Below are 25,248 nucleotides of genomic sequence, written 5' to 3'. Positions count from 1 at the left end.
ACAACATTGTCACACATGATCATCATAAAGATATAGCCAATATATTAGCAGACAAATTTTAATGCTAATTTTGTTGTCCCTACTAATCATGAAACTTTAGTTTCTCCATAATTCCACTTGAAACAAGTCTTAGAATAACTGTCAGGGGGAATTAAAAAAAAACTTCTATAAGACTAGATAACATAAGCTACATTCGCATCAGTGCCAATATGCACTACATCTCTACTTAGAAGTGTTCAATCTCCATCTGTCTATGGGGTTTGTGCCCGATGCTTGAAAAACAGCCACTGCCACTACCCTACACAAGAGAGAGCCAGGTGGTCACTGTAACTCTCACTGTGTCAGGCAGAGACTTTCTGCCTAAATGTGAAAAGGAGGTGAGAGAATGTACACCTTTTCTGCCTACATTAGACAGTTATGGACAGTCTACAGACAGCCTAGTGGGGGGAAGGCTGCTCTGCTGGGCCAGCAAGCTGACCAGCTCCCTACTGCCAGACCTTCACCACTGGGTGATTGGATAAGCTGATTATGTCTTTCCAGGCAAGAATGAATGGGCTTAAGTCTCTCACTCAGCCCAGGGACTCCCAGCTCCTGCCCCTATGGATGACCGGTACAGCCAATCATGCAGGGTTTCTCAGAAGTGGGAAGGGGAGAGATAAAGAGTAAAACAGCCACAGAAAATGTTAAGCTTAGAAATAAAAGGCAAAGGCAAGGTATAAATCAATATAGCTAAAAGCTGGGGAAAACAGCTGATACAATAAGAGTTTCTGCAGAGATACCGGTAAGATTTCAAGTCCGGAAAGTGTAAAGGACAGCAACCGAAGACAGTATGAGAACAGAGGAGTTCACAGCTAAGGAATGCCTAGATGGAGGAGGAAAAGATTATGTATAGAACAATGCATTACACTATGAGAGGTGCACAAAGTTCAACACTAATCACCACAATTGTTTGCTAATGCAAGTATTAAAACTTTTGATAAATACAGCTACACCAAATATTCCTAGAGATTCATTATTGCATGTATTTATGAATACTAGAGCTCTAGTAATGTCTCTGGGCCACTGTGGCAGATGGCAAGTGCTCACATGGCAGACTATCCCCCAGCTGTGCATGTACCCCCCCCCCACTCGTGTCATGCTCCATACCCTGGCTGTTGTCCAACCATCTCCATTACTACTACACTGTCCTTCATCTCAGCCTATCCTAACATGTGGACATCCAATTATTTATTTGTCTCTGTTGCTTCAGCCTGTATCTCCACACCTTATGACACATTTTTTCTTACTCTGCTATTCGGAGTAGGTCTGACTGCAGCTCCACATGGTCTTACACCCCTTTCTTACCCTGCTTTCCCTCTCACCCCTAACACCCCTTTCTTACCCTGCTTTCCCTCTCACCCCTAACACCATGCAAGACAAAAAGTGACGCCATCCCCATCAAAGAATGTTACCCTGCCTCCCCTTATCCCGCATACTCCTATAAGTCGTCCTGTATGGGCCATCTGATTGTGGTCTTCAGACTTTTACTACTTTAATTCATCCCTTTTGTGTTCTTTTATGCATCTGACAAGTGTCCACATATCTGAACACAGTTGCAGATGCTGTATGCTACACAAATTTATGCTCCCGACAAACTGTCAGTCTAAGGATGTGGTACCATGCAAAGCCTAGCTAATAAACATAATGCTTTATTTCTGAGATGTAGCTGCCTGAAATTATGTTTTTGTCTTTTAAGACATCAGGCAACTATGGATTGTGTCTGGCTTATCAGGGTACAGACTGGTCAACTTGCACAACAGTTGTGTTGCTCATTCATGTACCCTGAAGTGCACACTGGTACACGAGTGCTCCTTTTCTCAGTATCGATATTCAATTAGTCCCTGTGGCATGTCACAGTGCTGTCTAGATGTGCAAGACTTGTGCAAAAGTGCAGTCCACCACCATGAATCCAATTCAGTTTTGCTATTTAAATATAGAAATTGCTAGTTTTAAGTAGCCAAAGAACAAACAAATCAAATATATACAAACTATGCAAGGAGTAACCTTAAACAAACAAGAAAGAGACAAAGAGGACTAATATTTAATGTAGCTGCACAGAAAAAAAGGCTTGTTCCACATTTATGAAATTGCTACTTAAAGTATTGCAAGACCATGAATAGTAATATCCCAGAGGTTCTTAACTTCATTTGTACCTACTTGAAGAAATAGCAAGCCTTCAGGTTGAAAATATTCCCCTAGTAAAAAATGTACAGTATGCTGTTCTACCCATAAAAAAAAACTTAAATAAGCTCTTCTGCTGGAGATATGAAAAGAGACATATTCCATGTATGCGCTTTGTGCACATGACAAATGATCGGAGTTGGCCAGCACAAAAAGTAAATGCAAGCTATACAACAGCCAATAGTGCAAAGAAGTACTTTGTCCATAGGCAAGTGCTGGAAAGAGTTCAGGAAACACATAACATTGCCTTCAGTTTAGAAAGAGAGGATGGAAAAGCAAACTATCCTTACAATTGAAAACAAATCTGACAAGCGCAGAAACCTGGTTGCCAAAAAACAATGTGGAACATTCTGCAAATATGAAATATGCGTCATTTATACAGAATAGGATTTCCAGAAACAATACTGCTCTTTACAATGACAAAATGACCTGCATGCGAGTCATTACTGTGGAGAGGACATCAGCAAAGAAAGGTTTCAGTACAAGGAAAAGGGAAGGGAGAAAAAAGTTGGCAATTCGAAAGAGAAGCAGGAATCAGAGTTAAGCCTACTGTGCAACAAAATATAGTTTTGTCAAAATTGCTGCTACAGTACGCTCCTTCTGACATCCCTTGCTAAAAAAGCAAAGCCTGAAAAAAAAAGCAAAAAAAAAGCAGCACATCCAAATAAAAGACAGGTAATCTACTTTAGTCAAGTTAATTAATAACCTTGAAAATACTATTAATAAACACAAGGGAGAACTGCTAATACTACTTCCAAAAAGGCTACAGTAGATGAAGCTGAAACATGAAACTGACCCACAACACTACTGGGGGACAGGGGGGTTGCAACCCCCACCCTCTAATTTAAAATTCCTTTTGGGCTGCACAACAACCTGAAATAGAGGAAAAAAATGTTAGTGTCCACTGATTATAGCATCTGAAGACTGCTTTAGTAGTCTCCCTAATGACGCTGCACCACACAACCTCTGTGGATATTAAAATTGTTGTATATGTCTAGTCAGGTACATACCACTGTGGACATTGTACTTAATGATGGGTCTGATAAAGGAGGAGTAGAGTGGTACTATAAACTTCCTTGGACCAGGATGTCATGCCCTACTTGTAAGCTGGGGCTTACTACTTTGGCTACATGTTGGTCAAAGGTCATACTACTGTCTACAAGAGCTCCCAGATCTCCAACTAATGGTTCAATTCTTATGGGCATCTCATAAAGGGAATAATTTGCTTGGGAAGACATTTTCCCCCCAAAAGGCACTATAATGCACTTCTATGTACAGAGTTTTAATCATTGGCTTTGACAGAAGTCATTTGCCTGCGATAGACCCTCTTGCAGGATGCTGGTGTCATGGGGGAATTTCTGATAGCTCCCAATTTGCAGTCAGCAGTGGACTTAGTGAGCCAGAGGCCCTTGACATTAGCTTTGATCTCGGAGATGTAGATGTTAAACCAGGAGTGGGCCCAGGATGGAGCCCTGTGGTATGCCACTGGTGACCTGCCTCTTGGTGGAGGTGGTCTCACCAATTCTGACTTCTTGGGTCCTGTTCACAATTCATTTGGCACAAAACCTATATGGGAGGCAGACACTGAACAATATTGTTAGGGCTGTGGCTAAATCATGCTTCATGATTCATAATTCATGCTTTTGCTATATTAGGAGACCTAGTAAATAAAAATAAAATAAAAAAAGATCCTTGCAGCACTAAACTTAAAAAAAAAACAACAGTAATCAATAGCAATCTTTTAGATCATAAACCACAGCAAGCAGACCCACTTCAGACTTGAGTGTTAACAAGTATAAACAAGGACCCAAAGAGGCTCAGGCAATGACCAACTGCAAAAAGTGGGAAACATGCTGGATTGCCTACAGCAAGTACTTAGGCAAACACTACGCATGGCTTACATCCACTTCATGGGGTCAATTCTCTAGAGTTCTTGGGTCTCAAACAGTAAAAGGAAACTACTGTAGCTACAGCTTAAACTACTCTAGTGGTTACCAAGGGGTCAGTATTTACAAAGTTATAACCTCTTTGAGCCTTCCAAGATTAGAATGCAGTAAGTAAACAAAATAAAATAAATGATGGGAAGCTTATTTAATCTACACTACCAGACAGCTGGACAATGCACTTTTGCTCACAATGCCAAATGCCTTCAACCTCACCCGCAACATAAAATAGGTCTGCACTGTCATATGGATGTGCATTTTAACAGGTGCAGGACTGGTCAAAATAAGGAAACAGTAGGACCCTGCTGCAAAAATGCCCTAAAGTTAAGGATAAATGGATGACAAAAGATAGCACCCAGTCAAGATCAAGATTAAGCGCCGCTTAAACGGGTTTAAACTATTCCTGGCTCCTCAAAGTCTGCTCTTCACTTTTTCCCTTAGAACGGTTCTAAATCTCAAAGTAAGCACTCTATTTTCATTCTAAAGCCCTGCAGTTTCTCGTATAAGTAATCTTATAAAGTAAGCACTAATAAACTAAAGCACTACACCCTCTTATACTCCCTTTAAGTACTTGGCTCCCTACTGGTCCTTTTTGATCAGTCAAAAAGTAGTTCCTTATACTATTCTGGCATGTCCACCATGTCCAAAGTCAGTTTCCGGTTTACTCTCCAGTACAGCTGGTGAATCTGGGAATCTTGAGGCAATGTTACAACTGCCTTATGTACACAGACCACCCTCTCCTCCTCCCAACAAGCTCAAATATATGTGAGAGATGCAACTACATAGCCAAAACTAGAGGCTGAGCTCTCTCATCCCAATACTGGCGCAGTCAGGAGGAGAAGGTGACCACACACACCACAAATCCAGTCTCACATAGACCTATCGCAACAGAAAATCAAACACAAACACACAAAAACATACTCTGAGGCTCTAAATAAAAATCTGCCCAAGCAGCAGAGACCCCCAAAGCAGACATCCAAGCAACCGCTACCCCACAACAACACCCACGTATCACATAGTTCACAAAGTCAGTGTGCCACACAGTCACAGCCCTTAAGGCTAAACAACACACCTAACACACTTGTAATAGGTGACTCTATTGTCAGACACACTGACATCCCACTCACCAGGCTGAACAAGGAGAAAGTCACTGTAAGCTGCCTGTCGGGTGCCAGGATCCGCCACATAACACAAGCACTCAAGTCACTCCAAAGCAAGTACAAAATATGACTCTTATTGTCCATGCTGGTGTGAATGACCAGAGACGTACCTCCCTGGACTATATGAAAAGAGACAGAGGAGCTCTCTGATCATGTAGCCCAGGCGCCGGTATGACCCTGACCATGAGTAGCATCTTACCCTCACCAAGAATGATGCCACAGTATAAAGACAAAATGATCAATTTTAACAATTGGCTAAAGTATTGGTGTCATTCAAAGGGGATCCAGTGTCTGTCAGCCTGGGATGACATGCTCGACAAGCCACGTTGCTTCGCTAGGGAAGGCTTGCACCTGTCACCCCTGGGCTTTCGAATACTGGCTAAGGCTCTTGCCACCCCCATAGTGCCTTTTTTAGGCAAGGCTCAAAAGACAAACCCACCTCCATAGACAACACAAAGAAAAAGAAACTAAGGGTAATGCTGCTCAACGCCAGAAGTCTAAACCTCAAGCTGCACGCACTCGAGGCTCTCCTCAGTATGGAGAATATCGATATCTGTGCATAACAGAAACCTGGTAGAGCACCCCAGCACTACCAGGTTATACCTCATACCATGCTTTTCGGCCCCAAAACTCAGACCGAACCACAAAAGGAGGGGGAGTATCCATATTCAAAGATACCCACACCTCCAGGTTAGTGGCACTGCATGAAGAATCAGAGACCATCCATGTGCAACTAACAGTGGGCAAAACTGCCTTTCAGTTTGTAGCCTGCTACAGACCACCCTCCCAAACTCAGGAACCCCACTCGGCTTTCCTGAGAACACTGGAGAATATGAAGGTCTCTCCGAACACCATTATATTGGGTGACTTCAACTACCCAAACATCTAACATCCTCGCCCAATGGTTCCTACAATTTATAAACTCAAATGCTATGGAACAACTGGGTCACCACTCCCACAAGAGGGGAAAACATATTGGACCTGATCATCACCAACATGGGGACTCTATGTTCCATACCAGAGGTATACCCCTCATTGGTAAGATCTGACCATAAATTAATCTCACTGGACATCCATATCCCGTCCCCACTCCCAGCCAAGGAAACCACGGTGAAGAACTTCCCTAAAGCAAACTTCACACTTCTCAAAACCGGGGTGGAATCCTTCAAAGCCCCCAGGCCAGTGGAAAATATGGCCCAAACCGCAGAATCCTTTACACATGATTTCTATGGACACCTACAGGAATGAACATCTAATATGTCATGGCAAGTTAACTTACAACTGTATTATGTTCATCATACTGATCGCAGTTTTGAAAAAAATAGTAGTATTCAGGGGCAGATGTGCTGAAATGGCCGATAAACAAGCCCTGATGGGAGGATTAAGAAAGGCCATAGTAAAGTAACTCACAAATATTGTAAAACCAGAGAATAACTTACCCTGAATAGGTGCTCGTTATGCTGTTGGTACGAACTAGAAAACCTTTTCCCATTTGCTAATATAGGATTTTCTAGTAGTAGGTTCTCTTTCTATCTGCCACACACCCTCAGTAAGGTGGTCCCCAAAAGGAATTAAGGTCCTGTTGTCCAGTCAATTGAAGAGAACCAATTTCAGGGTGGATCAAAACACCTCTGTTCGTGTGAGTAAATTCATTCTGCGAGGAAGCAGGTTGTGGTAATTGCCCCTGGTCATTTCAAAAATAAAGGAGAGAGACTGTTGCCTAGGGTAGAAGGGAGTCACCACAGCGATCCTGGGGGACTCCTTCCAAATCTTCAGAAGTACACTGGAGATCAGTGGAAAGGGTGAAAAAGCATACCGGATCATTCCTGACCAAGAAAAGGAAAAGGCATTAGTCTTCTTGCATGAAATCCTAAAGCAGAATCTGCTAGTTGATTTTTCAGACAGGAGGCAAACAGGTCTATTCGAGGAACTCCCCACAGATGGATTAAATCTTGGAAGACCTCCCAATTTTGTTTGTTCTGGTCAGCATGTCTGCCACACAGTTTTGTATGGATGGAATGTAGGATGCCTGTAGAGTGGGACTGTGTTTTGCAGCCATATCCCAAGCTAACATGGCTAAACTGCAAAGAGGGTACAATCTGGAGCTCCATTGTTTGCTGATGTGCCACATGACTGTGGTATTGTCTCTAACATGGAGAGGACCACAGACTATTCAGATTTGTGTGCATTGATTACGGCAAAGCATTTTTTTTTTTTTTTTTTTTTTTTTTTTTTTTTTAATAGTTCATGTGCTTGTGTCTGTCCTTAGTGCACCACACCTTGCACTTTTATTCCTATAGAAACTGCTTTCCAAGCACAAGCCAGTCCGTCATGACTGACTGCTTTGTAGCAGGGAGGAGGAAGGCGATACCTAGGTTTAAGGAAATCTGCTGTCATCATCAACCGATTTCCCTTCTGACAAACCTCAGCAATAGGATATGAAAAGACAAAGGATGTTTGTTGGTGGTGGGACCAAAGAGACTTTAGATACCACTGCATCTGTCTCGTGTGGAGTCTTGCCAGGGCTATCATGATAATCACAGATCCCATAAGAATCAAAATCCTGAGGTATTCCCTAGCAGTAATTGAAGTATGCATGGAAAACCTTAGAACTATATCTAGAAATGCATCTTTTTCCCCCCTTAGGGAAGAAAAGCTCCTTGAACTGAGTTGTCTAGCTGACACCCCAAGAACACAACCCATGTGTGAAGGAGTCCAAAAAGACCCTTACATATTTGCTTGGAATTCTAGCTTGTACAAGAGATCTCTCACCCAAGTAAGAGATTTTTGACACTTTGAAAAAGACTCTGCAAAGATAAACAAGTCTAAATATGAAAAATGTGGATACCATGTAGCCTACAATGAGCTACAACTGGAGCTAGACACTTTGTGAAAACTCTTGGTGCAGTCAGTAATCCTGATAAGGTTTTGTGTATCTGGATCACATTAAGAGACAGACACCTGAAGTCTGGATGAATAGGGATGCGATAAGCATTTTTCTGAATCTAGTGTTACCAGGAAACTTAAATGAGGAAAAGAAAAGCAAACAGGTTGTGACATGACAGCACTGTGAACTTGAGCACCATCACAAACAGGTTTTAGGAAAGAAGGAAAGATCCAGAGCTTATCTTCAATCATCTTTCTTTGGCACTAAAACCAACCTTGAATAAAAACCTTTCCCCAACCCAGGAAGGAGAAAAGAAGTTATGCACTTACCATAACTTAGCATCTGTGTTGTCCAATTTCATTATTCATAACGAACGGATCTTCGGATCTGCCCTTGGATCAAACTGCCATTTCTTCCAGACATACGATCAGAGCCTCAAAGTCCTCCCTCTCCCATGAGACTTCACGTTCTCCAACCCTTCAGATTGAGTTTGCTGCCCTCTCAGAAAGATTTAGATTTATAATACTGGACAGATGAAAAAAAGTGACCAACTGGAGCCAAAACTAGGAACCTGTGGGCTCTCATCCTCTGTATTGCTCTCAGCTGGTAAAGGAGGGGGGAAGCAGGGTTGGATGTGATGCATAATGAATTCGGACAACACAGATGCCAAGTACATAAAACTTCTAAGCTGATGTTGCCCACTTCATTAGGCATCACAAATGAGTCAGAATCCCCAGCTACATAAACCCTGGAAAGCCCTCAAGGAAGGATATGCCCAAGCATCACGGACCCAAACAATGTTCTGTTTGTGGAAATAACGTTTACCTTATAGTGAGATACAAAAGTATGAGATTTGGACCAGGTAGCTGCAGCACAAATTTCATCAATAGGAGTTCTTGCAGAAAAGGCAGACAGAGCTCACACTACCAGGTCTAGAATAGGACAGGGAAGTTGCATGCCTTGCTGGGAGTAAACCACAGAAATACAGTCAGTAATCCACTTGGTTAAAGTGATCTTGGATACAGCCTGACCTAATCTATTTGATCAGAAGGCAACGAACAACTGATCAGATTTCCTGCGTGGTTTAGTTCTGTGTAAATGGAAGCACAGAAAAACAACTGTGCACATCCAGCGATTGCAGCATGTGTTCATCTTTATTGGAATAATTGGGGAAGAATCTAGGCAAGCGAATGGTCTGATTAATATTTGTCTCTGTGGCGACCTTCGTTATGAAAGACGGGTTAGTTCTGAGGGAGACTATCTTTGAAGAAGGAAATATACTGTGACTGGGAAGACAGAGCTTGTAATTCTAACACACTTATTGCTGAAGTAATTGGGCACTAGAAAGGCAGTCTTCCAAAACAAATCACATAAGCTAGCAGGTTCAAATGGTCCCTGAACAAGGCCCTGAAGTACCAAGGTGAGATCCCATGGAGGGGATGGGTCTTTTAAAGAGGAGCGCTGAGATTAAAGACTCCTTTCATAAAAGCCTTACATAGTCTGGAAGTGGATATGGTAGAAGGTTGGTGCCCTTTCCTACAGGAAAATTCATGACCGCTGCTAGTTGTAACTTTATAGTGGAAAACTTGCTCCATGCTGAGTGAGCCGAGAAACATAACAATATCAGAAAATGAATCAATATTCGGCTGCAACACCCAAATGGAAAATCTCTTTCATTTACTATGATATACTTTCTTGGTAGAAGACGGAGAAGCAAGAATAATTTCTTGAACCGGGGAGGCCAGCCTGGGACTTTCGTAGAATCACTGGAAGTGGAGAAACCAACCAGTTAGCCTCAGGCATCAGAAATTGGGAATCTGATGTTCTGACGGATGGGAAATCAGATCCTACCTGGGATCCAGTATCCAAAGAGGATATTTTCTGGGAGACTGCAGGAAAGGGAACCATACCTGATGAGACCAGTAAAAGGGCAATGAGGATTAGGTTGGTCTTCAACCTACTGGCTTTCTGTAAAACTTTTGTTATAAGTGGAATTAGGGGATAAGCATGCAGGAGAGCTTCCCTGGGTGACTCGCCCAAGGGGGGGAGGAATCAGAGCGAAGTACATGCTGCACTCGTTGTACAGAGGAGAAGCAAAGAGGTCACAGCAAGGTTGTCCCCAGTGGCTGAATATTTGATTTGCTACAGATTGATTCAGGGACCACTCATGTGGACTTGCACTGAGCAGATTGATCTTACTTACCAGAACGTCCGACTCCCCCAGAATGTACGTTGCAATGAGAAAGTGATTTGAAGAGATCAACCATTCCCAAACCCTCATTGCCTCCCTGCACAATAGATATAAATGGGTTCCCCCCTTGCTTGCTGATGTACCAAACCACCGACTGCAACTGGTCCTAGAGGAAGGCCATCCTGAAAGGCTTGCAACATCAGAAGAACCGCCCCCATCTCCAGTACATTTATGTGCAATTTGTTCTCTATCATGGACCACATGCCTTGGACCATTTTGCCCTTTAAATGCACACCTTCACCCCAACAGGGAAGCATCTGTGGTCACCATGGCAGAGGAAGTATGACGGATCTACGGAGATGCAGGTCACCTGTAAGAATCCACCATTGCAGAGGACACCTGCAATCGGAGTTAGCCTGACTGGGGTTGGCAACGGATGGAGCAGACTAGACAACTGAACCGCTAGGGTCCACTGGAGAACTCCCATGAGTAACCTGGCTAGAGGGACCAGAAGAATGGCAGCTGACATGGACCCTAGGACCTTGAGTACCTGCCAAACTGGTGGTGTCAGGCTGTCTAGTAACAGCTGAACCTGCTGCCTCAAGAATCATTCTCTGTGGAGTTACAGCTGCTACCTGTGTAGTTGTGTTCAATTGTGTTCTATGAGCTCTATGCCTTGTACTGGAGACATCTCTGATTTCCACCAGATTCACTGTAAATCCCAATCAAATGAACAGTTGTAACATAACTTGAATAGCTTGAAGTAGTTAATGCCTTGTAGGAACCATTAGCAGCCAGTCGTTTAGGTATGGAAACACCTGCAATCCTTGCATGCACAGGTGGGCTGCAACCACTGCCATACATTTGGTTAACACCCGGGGGCAGTGGTGAGAACAAAGGGGAGTGCTCTGAATTGGTAAGGAGTGGCTCCCAGCCTGAAGTGCAGATATCTTCTGGAGTGCCTGTCCATTTTGGTATGACAGTATGCACCCTGGAGATCTACAGAGCACATGCAATCATCCTTGCACAGAAGCAGCAGAATGGACTGTATTGTCACCATGCGGAACTTAGATTTCTTTACAAACAAATTCAGACTGCACAGATTCAAGATCGGTCAAAGGTTGCACCAAAAAGAAGCGCGAGTATGTTCCGCATCCTTCTAGAAGACTCTTTTCAGAGAGGCTCTCTCCCTCTGACTGGGTGGCAAACTGGGGAGATATGTCCCGTAACTTGGGGGAGGATACAGTAAACTCTGGAAACTTTAAGCAGCCAGGGGTCATCTATGTTTTTCCAGGCACCTGGGGGCAACAGTCTACCCCTGACTGCCTCCAGAATAGGGGAGTCGGGCAGCACCTCAGGAGTGCTGATAGGGCCTCTTGGAGAAGGGTTCCCTGAAGCTCTGGTTTTGTGGATCCCCACTCCCTCTGGGGTGACGTCTACCACTAAACCCTCTTCCTCTAGAACAGTATTCATCTTGCAAATCCACAAAGGCCCTCGAGACTTATGGGACCACATCTATTTCCCACTCCATTGGTTCCTGGAAAAGGTCTGGGGGGGGGGGACCTTGATCCCTAGGGTCTTACCTTCCTGCTCATTGCAGGTAAGAGTCTCTTTCACTGCTGGCCCAACAAAGAGGAAGTATCAAAGGGGGCGCTAATGAATGATGCCTTAAAGGAGTCCACAAACCAGCACAGCCTCATACAGGCATTTCTCCTGATGGCAATGCCTGAACTGGCTGCTCGAGAGGTTCCTTCCGCTGCATGGGAAATTAACCTCATAGAGGAATTAGCGATGGAGGACAGTGGTCAGTTGGGAGATACGGAGTTCCTCCTCAGACAATGACAGCATCAGGGAGTAGCATTTTCCTTAAATGAGGTCTTTCTGGAGGCGCGTAAAGTGTGCCAAGTAATTCAGTGCTCTCAGTGTAAATCTGGCTGAGGCAAACACACGTTTCCCATGCCTGTCCAAAGCAAGAGAGACTCCCTGTTCAGGGGATGAACAGTGGAGCTCTGCTCAGCTAGTGCCTTCTTAGTGGCTGCCCACACCACAATAGCATCAACTGGGACACCTTTACTCCACAATGGGTGGCCACTGGGACTAAGGTACTGGTTAGTGTGCTTGGGGATGGGCTCCAGGGTATCAGGCTCTTTCCAAGTCTGGCAAGTGATAAGGTAAAGGAGCTAATCTGCCAGTGAGGTCACCCAGGACGTAGATGGGCCTGTCCTGAAGGCCTCTAGGAACACTAACTCCTCAGAGGAATGGGGTTGGGATGACCAGCCACTCTTGTTTCAGTATTTCTAAGATATCATCATGTGGAGATCAGGGGGACCCTTCCCCCTCATCGAAACCAGTGTCCTCTGTCAAAGACGCCAAAGGTGAGTAAGTGCTTCCTTTTGCACCGTCGTTTCCAAGGAGCCTCCTCTGCAGAGTACTATTGAGACCTCTGATGACAGGGGGGACCTCTTCTTAAGGGGCAGTCTGGAGGCCTTCCAGGACAGGCCGACTGTGGACAGGATGGATGGGAGCAAAGCTCCGATCTACAGGGGGCTGGATAGGACCTGGCGGAAGAGGGACCGCATCTCACAGTGTGGAGAAAACCTTCTTTGCTACCTGGAAGGCAGATGTCACCCAGAAGGCCCAACCTCCCACCCCAGGAGCTGGAGCTGCCAAGGGAGAGAAGGACTAGTCCTCTCCATATCTGACACCTACAGAAGGCACTGGACCTGAACCATCAAGGAACGAGGTCCCCCAGGGGAAGGGACAGCTCTGAAAAGGTTGGAGCCAAGACAAACACCTGAGGACCCGGTGCAGACATCTCAGAGACCCAGTCTGCTCCAAAGGCGACTGAGCCAAGCTAGTCTGGGACACTGCTGGAGTCGAAGAAAGATGCATTCTGCTCTCCAATGGTCCACTCGGTATAGCCAGGACCTGCAACTCTGAAACCGATGGTCAGATCGGAGGAGGAGGTTGCAGTATCGGGGTTGGTATTCTCACAGATCCAGCATGGGTCAGAGAAGGCAAGATCCCCAGCTGGATCTGGGCTTTGAGAAAACTCCACATCATCCTATCCATGTGTTTTCTGCTCTTCTCAGGAGTAGAAGCCATGATCCCCAGAGTAGCTGAGGGGGCACACTTCTTAGGGAAGAGTGTTTGAGCTCCAGAGGAAGAAGACCTCTTAAGATCAGCTTGTTTTGCTGATCAGCATGGCTCGGGATTGAAGGCTGAGCAGATATCGCATGGAACCTCCGAGTGCCCTGACCCAAGACAATGCACACACCTCTTGTGGCCACCCAATTGGAGAATCACGCCAACAAGAGGCACACTTTTTGAAATCAGAGGGTTTGTCTGACATGCTGAAAATGGCACATACAGCACTCGCACACACATTAACACTATATTAATAAAAAGTTAACTTAACACATTTATGGAGATTTTTTTTTTTATATAAAAAGGAAAGGAGAGAGAGGAAGCAAATAAGAAGAAAGGCAGAAGGCAGGAAAACCATAATGTCACAGAAACTTGAGAGACAGACAGCAACCTAAGCAGGGAAAAGAGGTACCAGCTAAAAGTGACAGAATACAGCTAGGAAAACTTAGAAAAGAAGGCAAGCTCTGGATTGTAAAAAAGCAAATACAAACCACTTATCTTGTAGCAGAGGTTATCGGAATCACATCTATGCTGGAAGGCGGCAAACCAGATCTGAAGGGCTGCAGAATGAGTGAGGCATTATGGGAGAGGGAGTAGTTTGAGGCTTAGATCGTATGTCTGGAAGAAATGACAGAGTCGGATCCCAGGATGGATCTGAAGACCCACTTATCTGAACCTAACTGCTGCCGAAGATAGGTGTAGATTCAGACTTTCTGGAAGGGCAAAACTGATTACCAGGGTGGAAGTGGGAAACAAGGTCCCTTAAATAATCATTCTGACTTGGCCAGTTTTTTTGGGGGGGGTCCTGAATTCTTTTTAGACCCCCCCCCCCCGCCATATCTTTTCAAAATGTCTGCTTACCCATTTTTGCTGAGCTTTATTTTATTTTTTGCTGAAACTGTATGAATGATTAGAGAATCCCTTAGACATTTTGGAAAAGGAGGGCTGAAAAAAAATTGGATTCCCTGTATCAACTTACCCCTTTCATCACACTTTTGATCACTACTGCAGCAAAGGAACCCAAAACTGAATCTATTTCCAAAGAGAAATTTTAAAATTTCATTTTCACAACATCGGAGATGTTCCGAGAACGCAGCCACGCAAAACATCCTCAAAATAGTACCAAGGGCCATAGTCCTGGAAGTAGTATCAACACAGTTCTATACACAAACTTCAACATAGAAGCCTGACAATTCAAAATTCTGAAAATTAAAGTTGCAGAAACATACACTTTTCCCATACTTATCTATAACCTTTCCATCCTTATCAGAAAGGCTAGGATTGGAATTAAGTATTTAACAGAAGGATTAATCACAGCTATAGCTGCAAGGTTAGGTTTGGGAAGAGTAAATAAAAAAAAATAAAAACTTAGAACAGCTGACTACCTGGAAGACTGCAGAACAAACCATGAGGCAAGCTAAATGGACCAAAAAGGTAAAATTGTATCAGCAAAAAATAACAGTCTATCTATCAAATGTACTTTAATAAAATGACAAATAAAAATCAAAGCTATCAAGTTAAAGACTCTTCCTCAGTGTAACACTGAGTAATCAAATGAATTCCTTAACAATACATACATACTTCTGTTTTTGTGTTAGAGAACTGCAGTTCCTACAATAGCAGGAAGTCTTACTTTAAACTAAACTCAGGATACCAAAAAGGCAAGAGATGTGGTCAGATATACCATACTGCACTACTACAAGCAGCAAACAGCAAATATTCCTGCTAAACCAAAAGGTACAACACTATACAAGCAAGCATTTCCCACAAGAGGGGGGTGGCAAAACTACACGCTATTGGCATACTTAAGACATGAAAGCACTTTTGCTTGGTCCACACGACCAGGTATGAGAAATTAATCTAGGACAGGCATGTGCTACGATATACATTTTCACAAGAAATACAGGCTAGCCTGCTCTATTAACATGCAAAAAGCCAGTACCATAGACTCCACAAAAAACATCTAAAAGAAAATTATTCTGCCTTCCTACACAGATAAGACAGGATTTTCTTCCATGGCTTTTGCATTTCCACCCACACAGCTTAAATGCCAGCAAAGATGTTTGGAGAAAGTAAGAAAATAAAAAATATCTAGAAAAAGCTCTAACTGAAGAAAGCTTGCAGTTGTTCATCAGAAAGCAGTTCAGGTTTCAGCTCCAGTACAGGAGAAGGCTTTCAATAATTTAAGACATGTTTGAAATAGTGGGGACACTGGAAGAAAATAAAAGGGCAAATGGCAAAACAAGTAGCATCAGAAATACCAGTTCTAATGGTCAAAACCTAGTCTGCAACATAAATAGGACATGTTGGTGGGACAGGCGTGTGTCTGAAAAGATTATACTCTCTGGAATAGGCTTCCCATACAAGTGAGGCAAAGCTCATCCCTAGCCCTATTCAAAGACTAACTTGGACCAGAGTATGGGAAATCACAAAATTTACCCCAGGTTTGGTACCAAACACTTGATGTATACAAGTCTACAATGCAACAGTAAAGTTCCTTGCGGTACTGACACATACAGCCTTATTAGGCTTAAAATGGCTTTTGGGATGGTAGCTTCATGGATGGTTACTAGGCTATGATAAAAAATGGAAAAAATACACTAAGTAGCTATTCAGATTTGCTTTTGATATTAAGGTAAGAAAGTACTTAAATTACAACGTATTCAAGCATTACAAAGCAACAATAAAAGCTGGAAAAAAAGTTTAAATGTAATAGAATATTGGGCTGATGGGGAGCTGTAAATGAAGTGTGAAACTGTTGAAGTACATAGTTATGCAAGTATCTGCCTCAACAGAAGCCTCAGTGCTTTAAATGTATTAAAATTAGTAGTGCACAATTTAGTTTCCATAAGGGTAAGATTTAATTTACTGAAAGCATGCAAGTTTTTCATATCAGAGAGATGAACACAGAACATGGACAAACTCTGTGCAAGTGTGAACACAGACTCCAATGTGCTCCAGCAGAATTAACTCAAATTTAGAATAGGTAATACCCTGTGGGAACAGCCAATGATTTTGGCCAACATCTTATACATGAAGGACTAAACTTTAATTTTACAAAAAGAGTATATACTTTCATAGGTTTGCTGTAAAGTTAAAGGCACCGAGGATTTAAAAGCACATTTAGTTTTTTCCAGCATTTGTTATTTAAGCAAATAGTGTGACATGGGTTTAAATGGAAACAAGAAACAACTATATGAAAGCTCAGTCTACCAAACAATATGGTTAGAATATTATTTGAAATAACTGCCACATTAAATATATAAACTTTTTATAAGAATGGCTGCTTTGTCAATATAAACATCGACTGTAAATGGCCTTACAGGTATAAACAAGCAATAGTCTACCTAAAAAGTACTACTATGGAGCTTAGGAAAATATGGAAAGAAATACAATTTCCAGAGGAATTAATGACGGAGTCAGGATTGAAATCCAATTTTCAAACTAAGGATGTACCAGAGAACCCAGAAGGGAAAATAAAAAAGAGGTTAGATGTTTGGAGTATATACCACTTGGTATGGAAGATGTGGATTTGATAAATTCATTTTCATATCATTCTTCATGATGCAATAATGGAGCTAGAAAATACATTACACAAGAGATCTGAAAACCATCCTATAACTATAATCATGTAATTCCTGCATTTCCATCTTGGTTGCTATTGGCATAGGATCTGAAACAAACAAACAGTTACTGGTACTGTGGCATCATCACTGATGATGGCAGGATGCTACTCAAGGCTTATTCATACCCAACTGGGACACATTCAGAGATTTCCTTCATGTCTCTATCTAGTCCAGTGAGGTACATCTTAGGTTAAGCCCACTTGGACTATAACAGTGTCATACTAATACTTGTGGTTTAAAGACCCAAGTAGGTGCATGATCTGGTGGATCCTGATTCCAGACAGCTCTCTGTGATCTTCTTGTTTGCCTGGTGAGGGGGACATCAGTATGCCGTACAATGGAATCCCCATTAGCCAAAATGTTTGTCTGTTTGATGTGTTGCCTTATGGCCTTGGAAGCGGGGCTATTATGACTTCTTGTGTGAGGCGCTGTCTTTTTTGACTACACACAGGGCCACAGAGATGTTTTTAGGAGGTCTTGGAGGTTTGTGCAAATTGCATAAGAGTACTTATGCTACATAGTTCTTTGTGTTTGTTGCATAGTGTTGGTAGCGAATGTGTTGGGTGCAACGTTGACAACCTGGTTTGTATTTTTCTTGTGTGTATGTGAGAACTTTGCCTCTAATGACATTGTGTACCCACATCTCGCACACACTGAATTTGTCTGTTCTAAAATTAAATGGTTATCAGTGAACATGAGGTCGTTACTACACTGCCTTAAGATGCCCATATCCACCAGGCCAGAAATGGAGATGGCAGGAAATATCTATCCATTATACCAGATCCTTAGCAGATGGGAAGGAGTAGGAGAGAGTCACTTAAAAGGCCTAAGTGGGAATGTTTCGTAGTATACTAGAGTATGAACAGAAGTGGCACTATGCTCTGCACTAACTGGCAGCCCTTTAAGCAGCTGTAATCAATGGGAAAATATGAAGAGCATTTCCTAGAGGATTTTGAACTGGAGAGATTTGCGTATATACAAAGCACTGGTAATGGCATTAACACGATGCAGAAAAGCGAGGCTTTTATACTATCAGAATTAAAGACTTTTACACAGTTAAGCCCTCGGGCCATTCAGATAAACACACAAAAAAATCTTTCCACCAGCAGTTCCCAAATCGGATGGGTTAAATAAGCCCTCTGCTCCCACCAGAGTGCAAAATAAAACCCATAAATAATGCTGAGTGGACATTAGGAAAAAAGAGCACTCCTAATTCCAGACAAGTTACCTGTGAAAAATGGACTCAGAGGTACGATAAAAAGGTTTTCCGTTTCCATTATACCTCATAAAAATGATTAACTGCCACAACAGAAAACTATTCTATACATGATGCAATGTAGACAAAATAAAAAGTTAGATGCAAGAATAACCAAGTTCCAAAAAATAAATAAACTAAATACAGAGTATATACAAAAGAAAAATAAGTTCTCATAGGACAATTGCTACATTTCATTCTCTAAAGGGAAAACTATTCTAAGCAAGTGTTAGTCAAATATTCAGACGGAAGTTTGTGAACTACGTATGGTGGATGATAAATGTGCTCCAATCAGCGTGTTGACTATTTATAAAAAGATAATAAAAAAGTACCAAAACAAATATGAGCAAAAATCCACTTGGCCTCATTTAACTAAAAGTGATGTAAAACTACGAATGGTACAACTACCAAATGTGTATACATTATTAAAGAGCACCCCTACCCAGAGGGCAACATTACCCATTTTATTTCAGAAGAAAACACTGGAGCCCATTTCTGTGAAGAACTGAACTAATGTCACAAAATCTTTATGTTCTGCTTGGAAATTTTTGAAGTTTACTAAAAACACTGTACATATTTGTCTACAGACTTGAAAGTATATTGTCTTGTTTCAAGTGTGTCTCTATGGTTGTTTCTGCAATATCCCTTAACCATACCTCTCAACCTCTTAGGGCAAGAAATCTGGGCAAAGCTTAAAATAATGGGAGGGGGGAGTTAAAGGCCCAAAAATAGGGACATATATTTTTAGAAAGTAGCTAGAACATGCTTTTTATGAAGGTTTCAGCTTTCTGAAAATTCAACTATGTGGTATCTCTCTATTTTTGTCTCAATGATGTAAGTTTCACTGTTATGGGATTTCGATGTATTAAAATAAATCCACTTACGGAGAGTGATGCATTTTTGTATTGAGTGAGTATTTTTGATCGGATGTTAATTTTTTAATAATCCTATTGAAGCAAAAAGAACTCCTGTACTAAAGAGGGATTAATCTGGATAAAAAGCAGAAGTTTCAGAAATCATAGCTGTATGAAACTAAATGCATTCATAAGAAACTGTCAGACCAACACAGAAACAAATCTCTTCTCTCTTAGGGCAGAACCCCATTCCACCCCAAGATTAGTTTCCCCTTCAACAATTGTAGGAACACAGCTCAGAGATATGATGGCTGGGAGTTCCATCAGTAGACAAGTCACCCACGCCCATAACAAGAGCCTGACTGACAATCCTCCATAAAGAGACCATGCTAGCATTCCCACATTCCTATACCAGTCCTCAATTCTCTACCAAAGTGTAACTCGTAAAAGCAATGTCACACTGAGAAGTTGTACAAGGCTTGTTTTAAGGCTTAAGCAAAGTTAAGGCTCACAAGGTACTACACAGGTGTCTGGAGACTAGTGGTTTGAACTGCTGAAGAACTAAAACATTGCAGGGGGCTGCTGTGGGGGAATTGGGGGCAGTGAACAACAGAAACAGAAGCACCAAAAAAAAAAAAAGATAGATGCAACATATGATGCACAATGAAATTAAAGTAACCCCAGCTTAACCAAATGTTAGTACTTCATCTGCAGCCAAGTTACATTAGGAATGTGACTTATTAACAAAAGTGGTTTAAATATAACAACCCCCACTTTTCTGCAGTATTCCTTAGGCAGTCTTTCAGGAAATTATGTCTGTTACTATTCAAAAAGTTAGATAATGAAACATTTCAAAAGTAACTTCAAAAATATGTATCTACATACTACACTCAGGTAACCTAACGCTGACAACATCCTGAACAGGAAATGCTAATCTCTAAAGTATTTTATTTGATCACCTTCCAGACAGTCTAAGATTATAATAAGGCCTGTGAATTGAGGCAAAGACTAAAGGCTGTAGTTTTTCAGATCTTGCCTAGCAAAGAGATCTACAATGCAAAACACTTTCCATTATGCAAGTTAGATAAGCCTGTAGTAGACTTACTGCATTTCATATTATTATACACACTATATATTTTACATATACACACACACGCGCCTCTGTATTACAAGCTGCAGCTGTCTCTTATGAGTAAACATTAAATTCATCAGGAGGCAGTAGCCTCTTGTTGATCAGGAATTAAACTGTAGAAGCCTTAACAGAGCATGCAGCTTCTTTTAACAGCATTTACAGACCAGTCAAGTTTAATGATTGAGAACCACTGCAAACATTAAGCTTGCTGTACAGCAGAAACTGACTCAAGGAAATAGTGTGTCATCAAAAGCCATAAAGAAAATGAACAATGAAACACAATTATGGACTCGACTTAAAAAAAAAAAAAAAAAAAGTGTCATTTATGTTTTAGTACTGCATGCAGTTGTAATGGTACCAGACACTGCTAAGCCAGCTATTCTAGTGAAGTAGAACATGTTAATAACTTCTGACATTTCAGCTCTGCAATACTGGATGCATGTCTGCCAAATCTGCTATGTGTTGAGAAACAGATTCCAGTCATATGAAAGGCAGCCAAGAAGGAAGAATTTGTCTAAGGACAACCTTACCTTTCTATGAAAAGGAACGGTTTAGTTATTATACAGTCTCAGAGTGTGCCAGCACTACAGCACAAATGGTAGTGAACTATGAGGATTCATCCTGTACTCTTGAGAAGTCTTAGCATGGACTCCACAGCTCAGCTTGCATACTGCATCACTCAGCAAGTCACTTAGTCAGGTTACTACTCTGAAGTTGCACCTGAAGACATGAACTACTGTTACTCTTTCTAGTTAAATAAGCAAGATTACCTATCAAGAATGGAATACATCTTCCAAAACATCCTATTAGTAAGCAGAGCCATGCTGTACCACTAATGGTTTCCTACAGGTGGATTCCAAATAGCCAGAAAATAATTCCAGAAAAGGTCTATTCTCAAGGCATGTAAAACAGCATACAAAAATGAATTTCAGTGCCTCCTAAATTTACACCTGTGACAAAACAAAAATTAGATTGCTTTTAGCAACAAAAATCTGTTTAACAAGTACTTGGACCACAAAACTCTTAGAAGAGAGCTCTCCACTAATTTAGGTCTTTACCCATCCAAACACCTCCTGCTACAACACTGCCCCCCCACCCCCACAAGAAGCGGCATCCTCCTACAGAATAAATTTCCTTGTAGTGCATGGCACAGGCAGCCTTAAGGGCTACTGCTCAGGCTACTATCAGACATGTCTGCTCAGAGGTACTTCAAAGGCCATATTCTGACAGAAAGAACCAACCCCTTATGTTTACTGCAGCTAGATATTCTTATCAACATCCTTTTATTATACTTTCCAAAAATGCCTTTATGCATCGCAATGAAGAAAGCAAAGTTTCTCTGTACTGGCTTCAAGTTAGTTAAGAAAAGCAAAGGACAGACAGGAACAGCAGATAAAATGATGGTGGTGTCCAGTGACAAAACAAACAATGTGAATTTAAACAAAGTATTTTTGCAGCAACTACAGTGCCGCAAGTGCTGTGCTGGGAAGCTACACAACATACACCTGTGGCAAAATCACAAAGACCCCAACTTCTTAGTCCGAAAAGGATTATGTAATGACCATGACATAGAAATTCAACTCCTTTCACTTTTAAAATAAACACCAAGACATACCCTCACACAGTAAAGCAGCGCACATACCCACCCCCAAAATTTACTTTCATTCCACATGCTCTTCTCAGGCACATATCAAAAGACTACATATTAGGACTTACAACAGACCCTACATATCACTTCTTGTTACATTATGAATGAATGAAAGGTGGTTATCAAACACCAAAACCACTGACAATTCTTTTTTTTTTGGGGGGGGGGGGCTATACCACCTTATCAGTCAATGTCATAAAAGAATCTTGCCTTGCCATCATAAAATGCAGCCACTGCACAGGTTAAATTCATGTAGTTCTCAGCCAAATGATAGCAGTAACAATACTGGTCTGGTTCTATAACAAGGACATCAGCTGCTCAATTCATGAAGACTGCAGACTCTGTTTCCTTACTCCTTCAGGTGCAGATGATGTCTACTTCCCTTACTAAGAAGCCCTCAAAACACATGATCTTCACTCAACACTACATGTTCCTAAAGATGGAACCTACATTACCAATTCAGTACTTAAAGGAATGCAATGACAAACTAGATTCACTCACCAGGGTGACCCACTCATTCTGAGGAAAAAGCAACCCACCCCTCAGTTTTGCAACAATTAAAGTAAACTAAGGACTGTACATGTAAATGTTAAGACTATTTTCATTTAAAAACAATTGTGTGTGTCTCTCTCCTTTTAAATACTCTTAATAACAGAAATCATGGCAACATGACAGCTCATGGTCGCATGGCAAGCTTGTTAAAGTCGTGTGCCATATTAGCACTGCTATGCAGTATTTGTGCTAGCAGCCCAGTATCTTAAACATGAACCACTACTAGTGACAGAAGGGTAATAGTAGTACCATTATACTCATTGCTAACTAGAACTCCTGCATCTTCTCTGCCATGTGTTTGTGTAGCTGCCCAGAAATAAACCACTGCTGGCTGCAGTTTCTGTACTCCATATGCAATAAGCAACACTTAAGAGATGGGCCATCATTAATATGCACATTTGACAAGATTTTTAAGACCCTTTAGCAGTGTCTGCTTTAGATTAGCATTCCAGTAATAAATATTAATGCTTCATTACTGACATCACCCACAAATGAACATGTTCTGTTGAAATTCCAGTGTAAATCATGTATAAAAAAAAAAAAAGAAGGTCTCCAATGGGATTCTGCTGTACACAGTAAAAAATATCAGGCAGAAATATGACAGCAAGTTAGCCGAGTGAAATACTGAGGGCCCATCACAGTAAATAAAGTTACTGTACAAAATACTATCAGGGTCTTCCACGAATTCTCCTTAAAAAGGGAGGGAGTATTTAGCCAACAACCCCTGATAAAACAATGCAGTCCGTTATTGCCCATAACGGCAAAGATAAAATGGTTACAGAGTCTTTCCAGAAGTTCAAAATAATTTTACCACAACACCAAACTGCTTCACCAATCATTTCCAATCTGTGGTTGTACAAGACTTGTGGTAGATCACCAATTTCTAGGAAGCAATATAACAGTGTCAAAAGTAAAGCAAAACATTTTAAAAGGCATGTAAAAATGCTATTTTACAATGTAGACTAGTAGCTTACAGCCCACATTTTGCTTAGTTGACAGTATCAGGCAGGGAACCAACTCACCAGCCCAGCACTTCCCATACAATTTTAAGACAATATGATCTTGCAAAAAATAAAAATAAAAAAATAGATAAGTAGCAAGTGACAGCTTGATCCAAACTCTAATACCGATCTGCAACAGTATCAGGGCAGTACTCCTCCCTAAACTAGCTGGGTGGCCTAATGGTCAAGTTTGCCTTACAAACACAAAGTGCAGGGTTTGAGTCACAACTGGCTAGGCTTAAAATAACTCGCAAGAGCTGTTAGCCTAATACTAATCTATGAACCTATGAGCTCAACCTGAAACAGACTAAACAGCAACACAATTAACTCAATAGTCTCTTTTTTTCGACTATGTAAGTGTTTATGTTCTGAAATATAAAAAAATAAAGTCTGCATTAACGTTGTTTTGGGCTTGCGGTTTTCATGGTTATAAACAACTACAAATTAAGAATAAACACAGACCAAAATTCTAACACAAAAAGTATTATATAAAAAAAAAAACAGGCTGCCAGATAAGGAAGCAACCACACTTCGACACCAGTAAGGAAGCATTACTTTTCAGTGCAAAAGCAAGTACATCAATGTTACCCATTCCACAGAGGTCACCACGCTCATTCATCTCAGAATGCCGAGGTACAGGACCTTCTCTCTTAACCCTGTAGAACCACAAAGAAGTACACAATCTCCAAAATCATTCTCTCTTCGTGAAGCCTTCGTTCCATTAAATCTCCTGCCTGAAAAGCCGATTTGTGTTCTTCCACTACACTGCCACCCCATTCACTCACCTGGTGGGTGTTGCCTGATAAATGGACTTGGAAGTCCTTCCACCCCTGACAACTGCTTTCCTCTGATGACCTTGCCCGTCTGAGAAATGCCAGCTTCGAACTGTGCTGTTCTAACCCCTCAGATAATGCCATAATGACAATTAGTAACAGCATAATAATCAAAAAATGATCCATTCTCAACAGCTGCTTGACAGACCACAACTCAGATCTAAACATTGCCTTATTATCCAGCCCACAACACAAGTCCGCCCACTTAGAAATCATCCCACCAACCAAATCCCACACCGCCCATTTCTGGAACATCACCTCCCACGTCTTCTATAAACTCTTCCTTATTGACTGAATGTTAAACCAATCTTCGAAGAAGGTCGGACCTCGTGAGAGTAAAAAAATGTATTTTCTATTAGCGAGCTTTTCTTTGTATTTTATTGGGATACAACAACGTGAGTTTAACGCTCACTCAATGTTCTGATTGGACTGTGACTATCATGCGCTACTACGGAACAGAAAACACTTTGGCGGGTTGACGAATGAGGTGATTGCGTGGTGTAATGCTAAGAAGTTTACGGCAGTGGAAAATTGCACATTTTGTTAACTTTCAGCAAAAATTGTCACTGCGTGATACTTTAAATATCATGTAAGGGGTAGCTGAAACATTCGACGTCCTTAACGGATCTTTTGTGTATATCCAATGAGGAGGTTTAAGGTATCGCAGTGAAAACTCTGGCTTGTCTGGGTTTTCGTGCAGTTTTCACTGGTTTGTCTGTGTTACCTTTTTACACTTTGGTTTGGACATTTTCTTGGTTTGCTATAACGGATCGTATGTTTCAAGAGTTATGATTTACGC

At 41.6% G+C, this 25,248-nt stretch overlaps 1 protein-coding gene across 1 annotated transcript in view; it reads right to left on the bottom strand.

Annotated features, from left to right (window-relative positions):
- The window catches only part of SORT1 (sortilin 1), a 941,002-nt gene extending 916,343 nt beyond the window's left edge, over positions 1–24,659 (bottom strand). The window contains exon 1 of the mRNA XM_044076883.1: positions 24,402–24,659. Coding sequence (XP_043932818.1) covers positions 24,402–24,617 — 216 coding nt within the window. The 5' untranslated portion in view covers positions 24,618–24,659. The remainder of the gene's footprint in view (positions 1–24,401) is intronic.
- Positions 24,660–25,248: the final 589 nt, after the last annotated feature.

Source organism: Protopterus annectens, chromosome 7.part0 (genome assembly GCF_019279795.1).
Source record: "Protopterus annectens isolate FY-2018-M chromosome 7.part0, PAN1.0, whole genome shotgun sequence".
In the NCBI taxonomy this organism is placed as follows: domain Eukaryota; kingdom Metazoa; phylum Chordata; order Ceratodontiformes; family Protopteridae; genus Protopterus; species Protopterus annectens.
The sequence above is the reverse complement of the archived record's forward strand: the minus strand, read 5'-3'. Positions and strand labels throughout refer to the sequence as shown.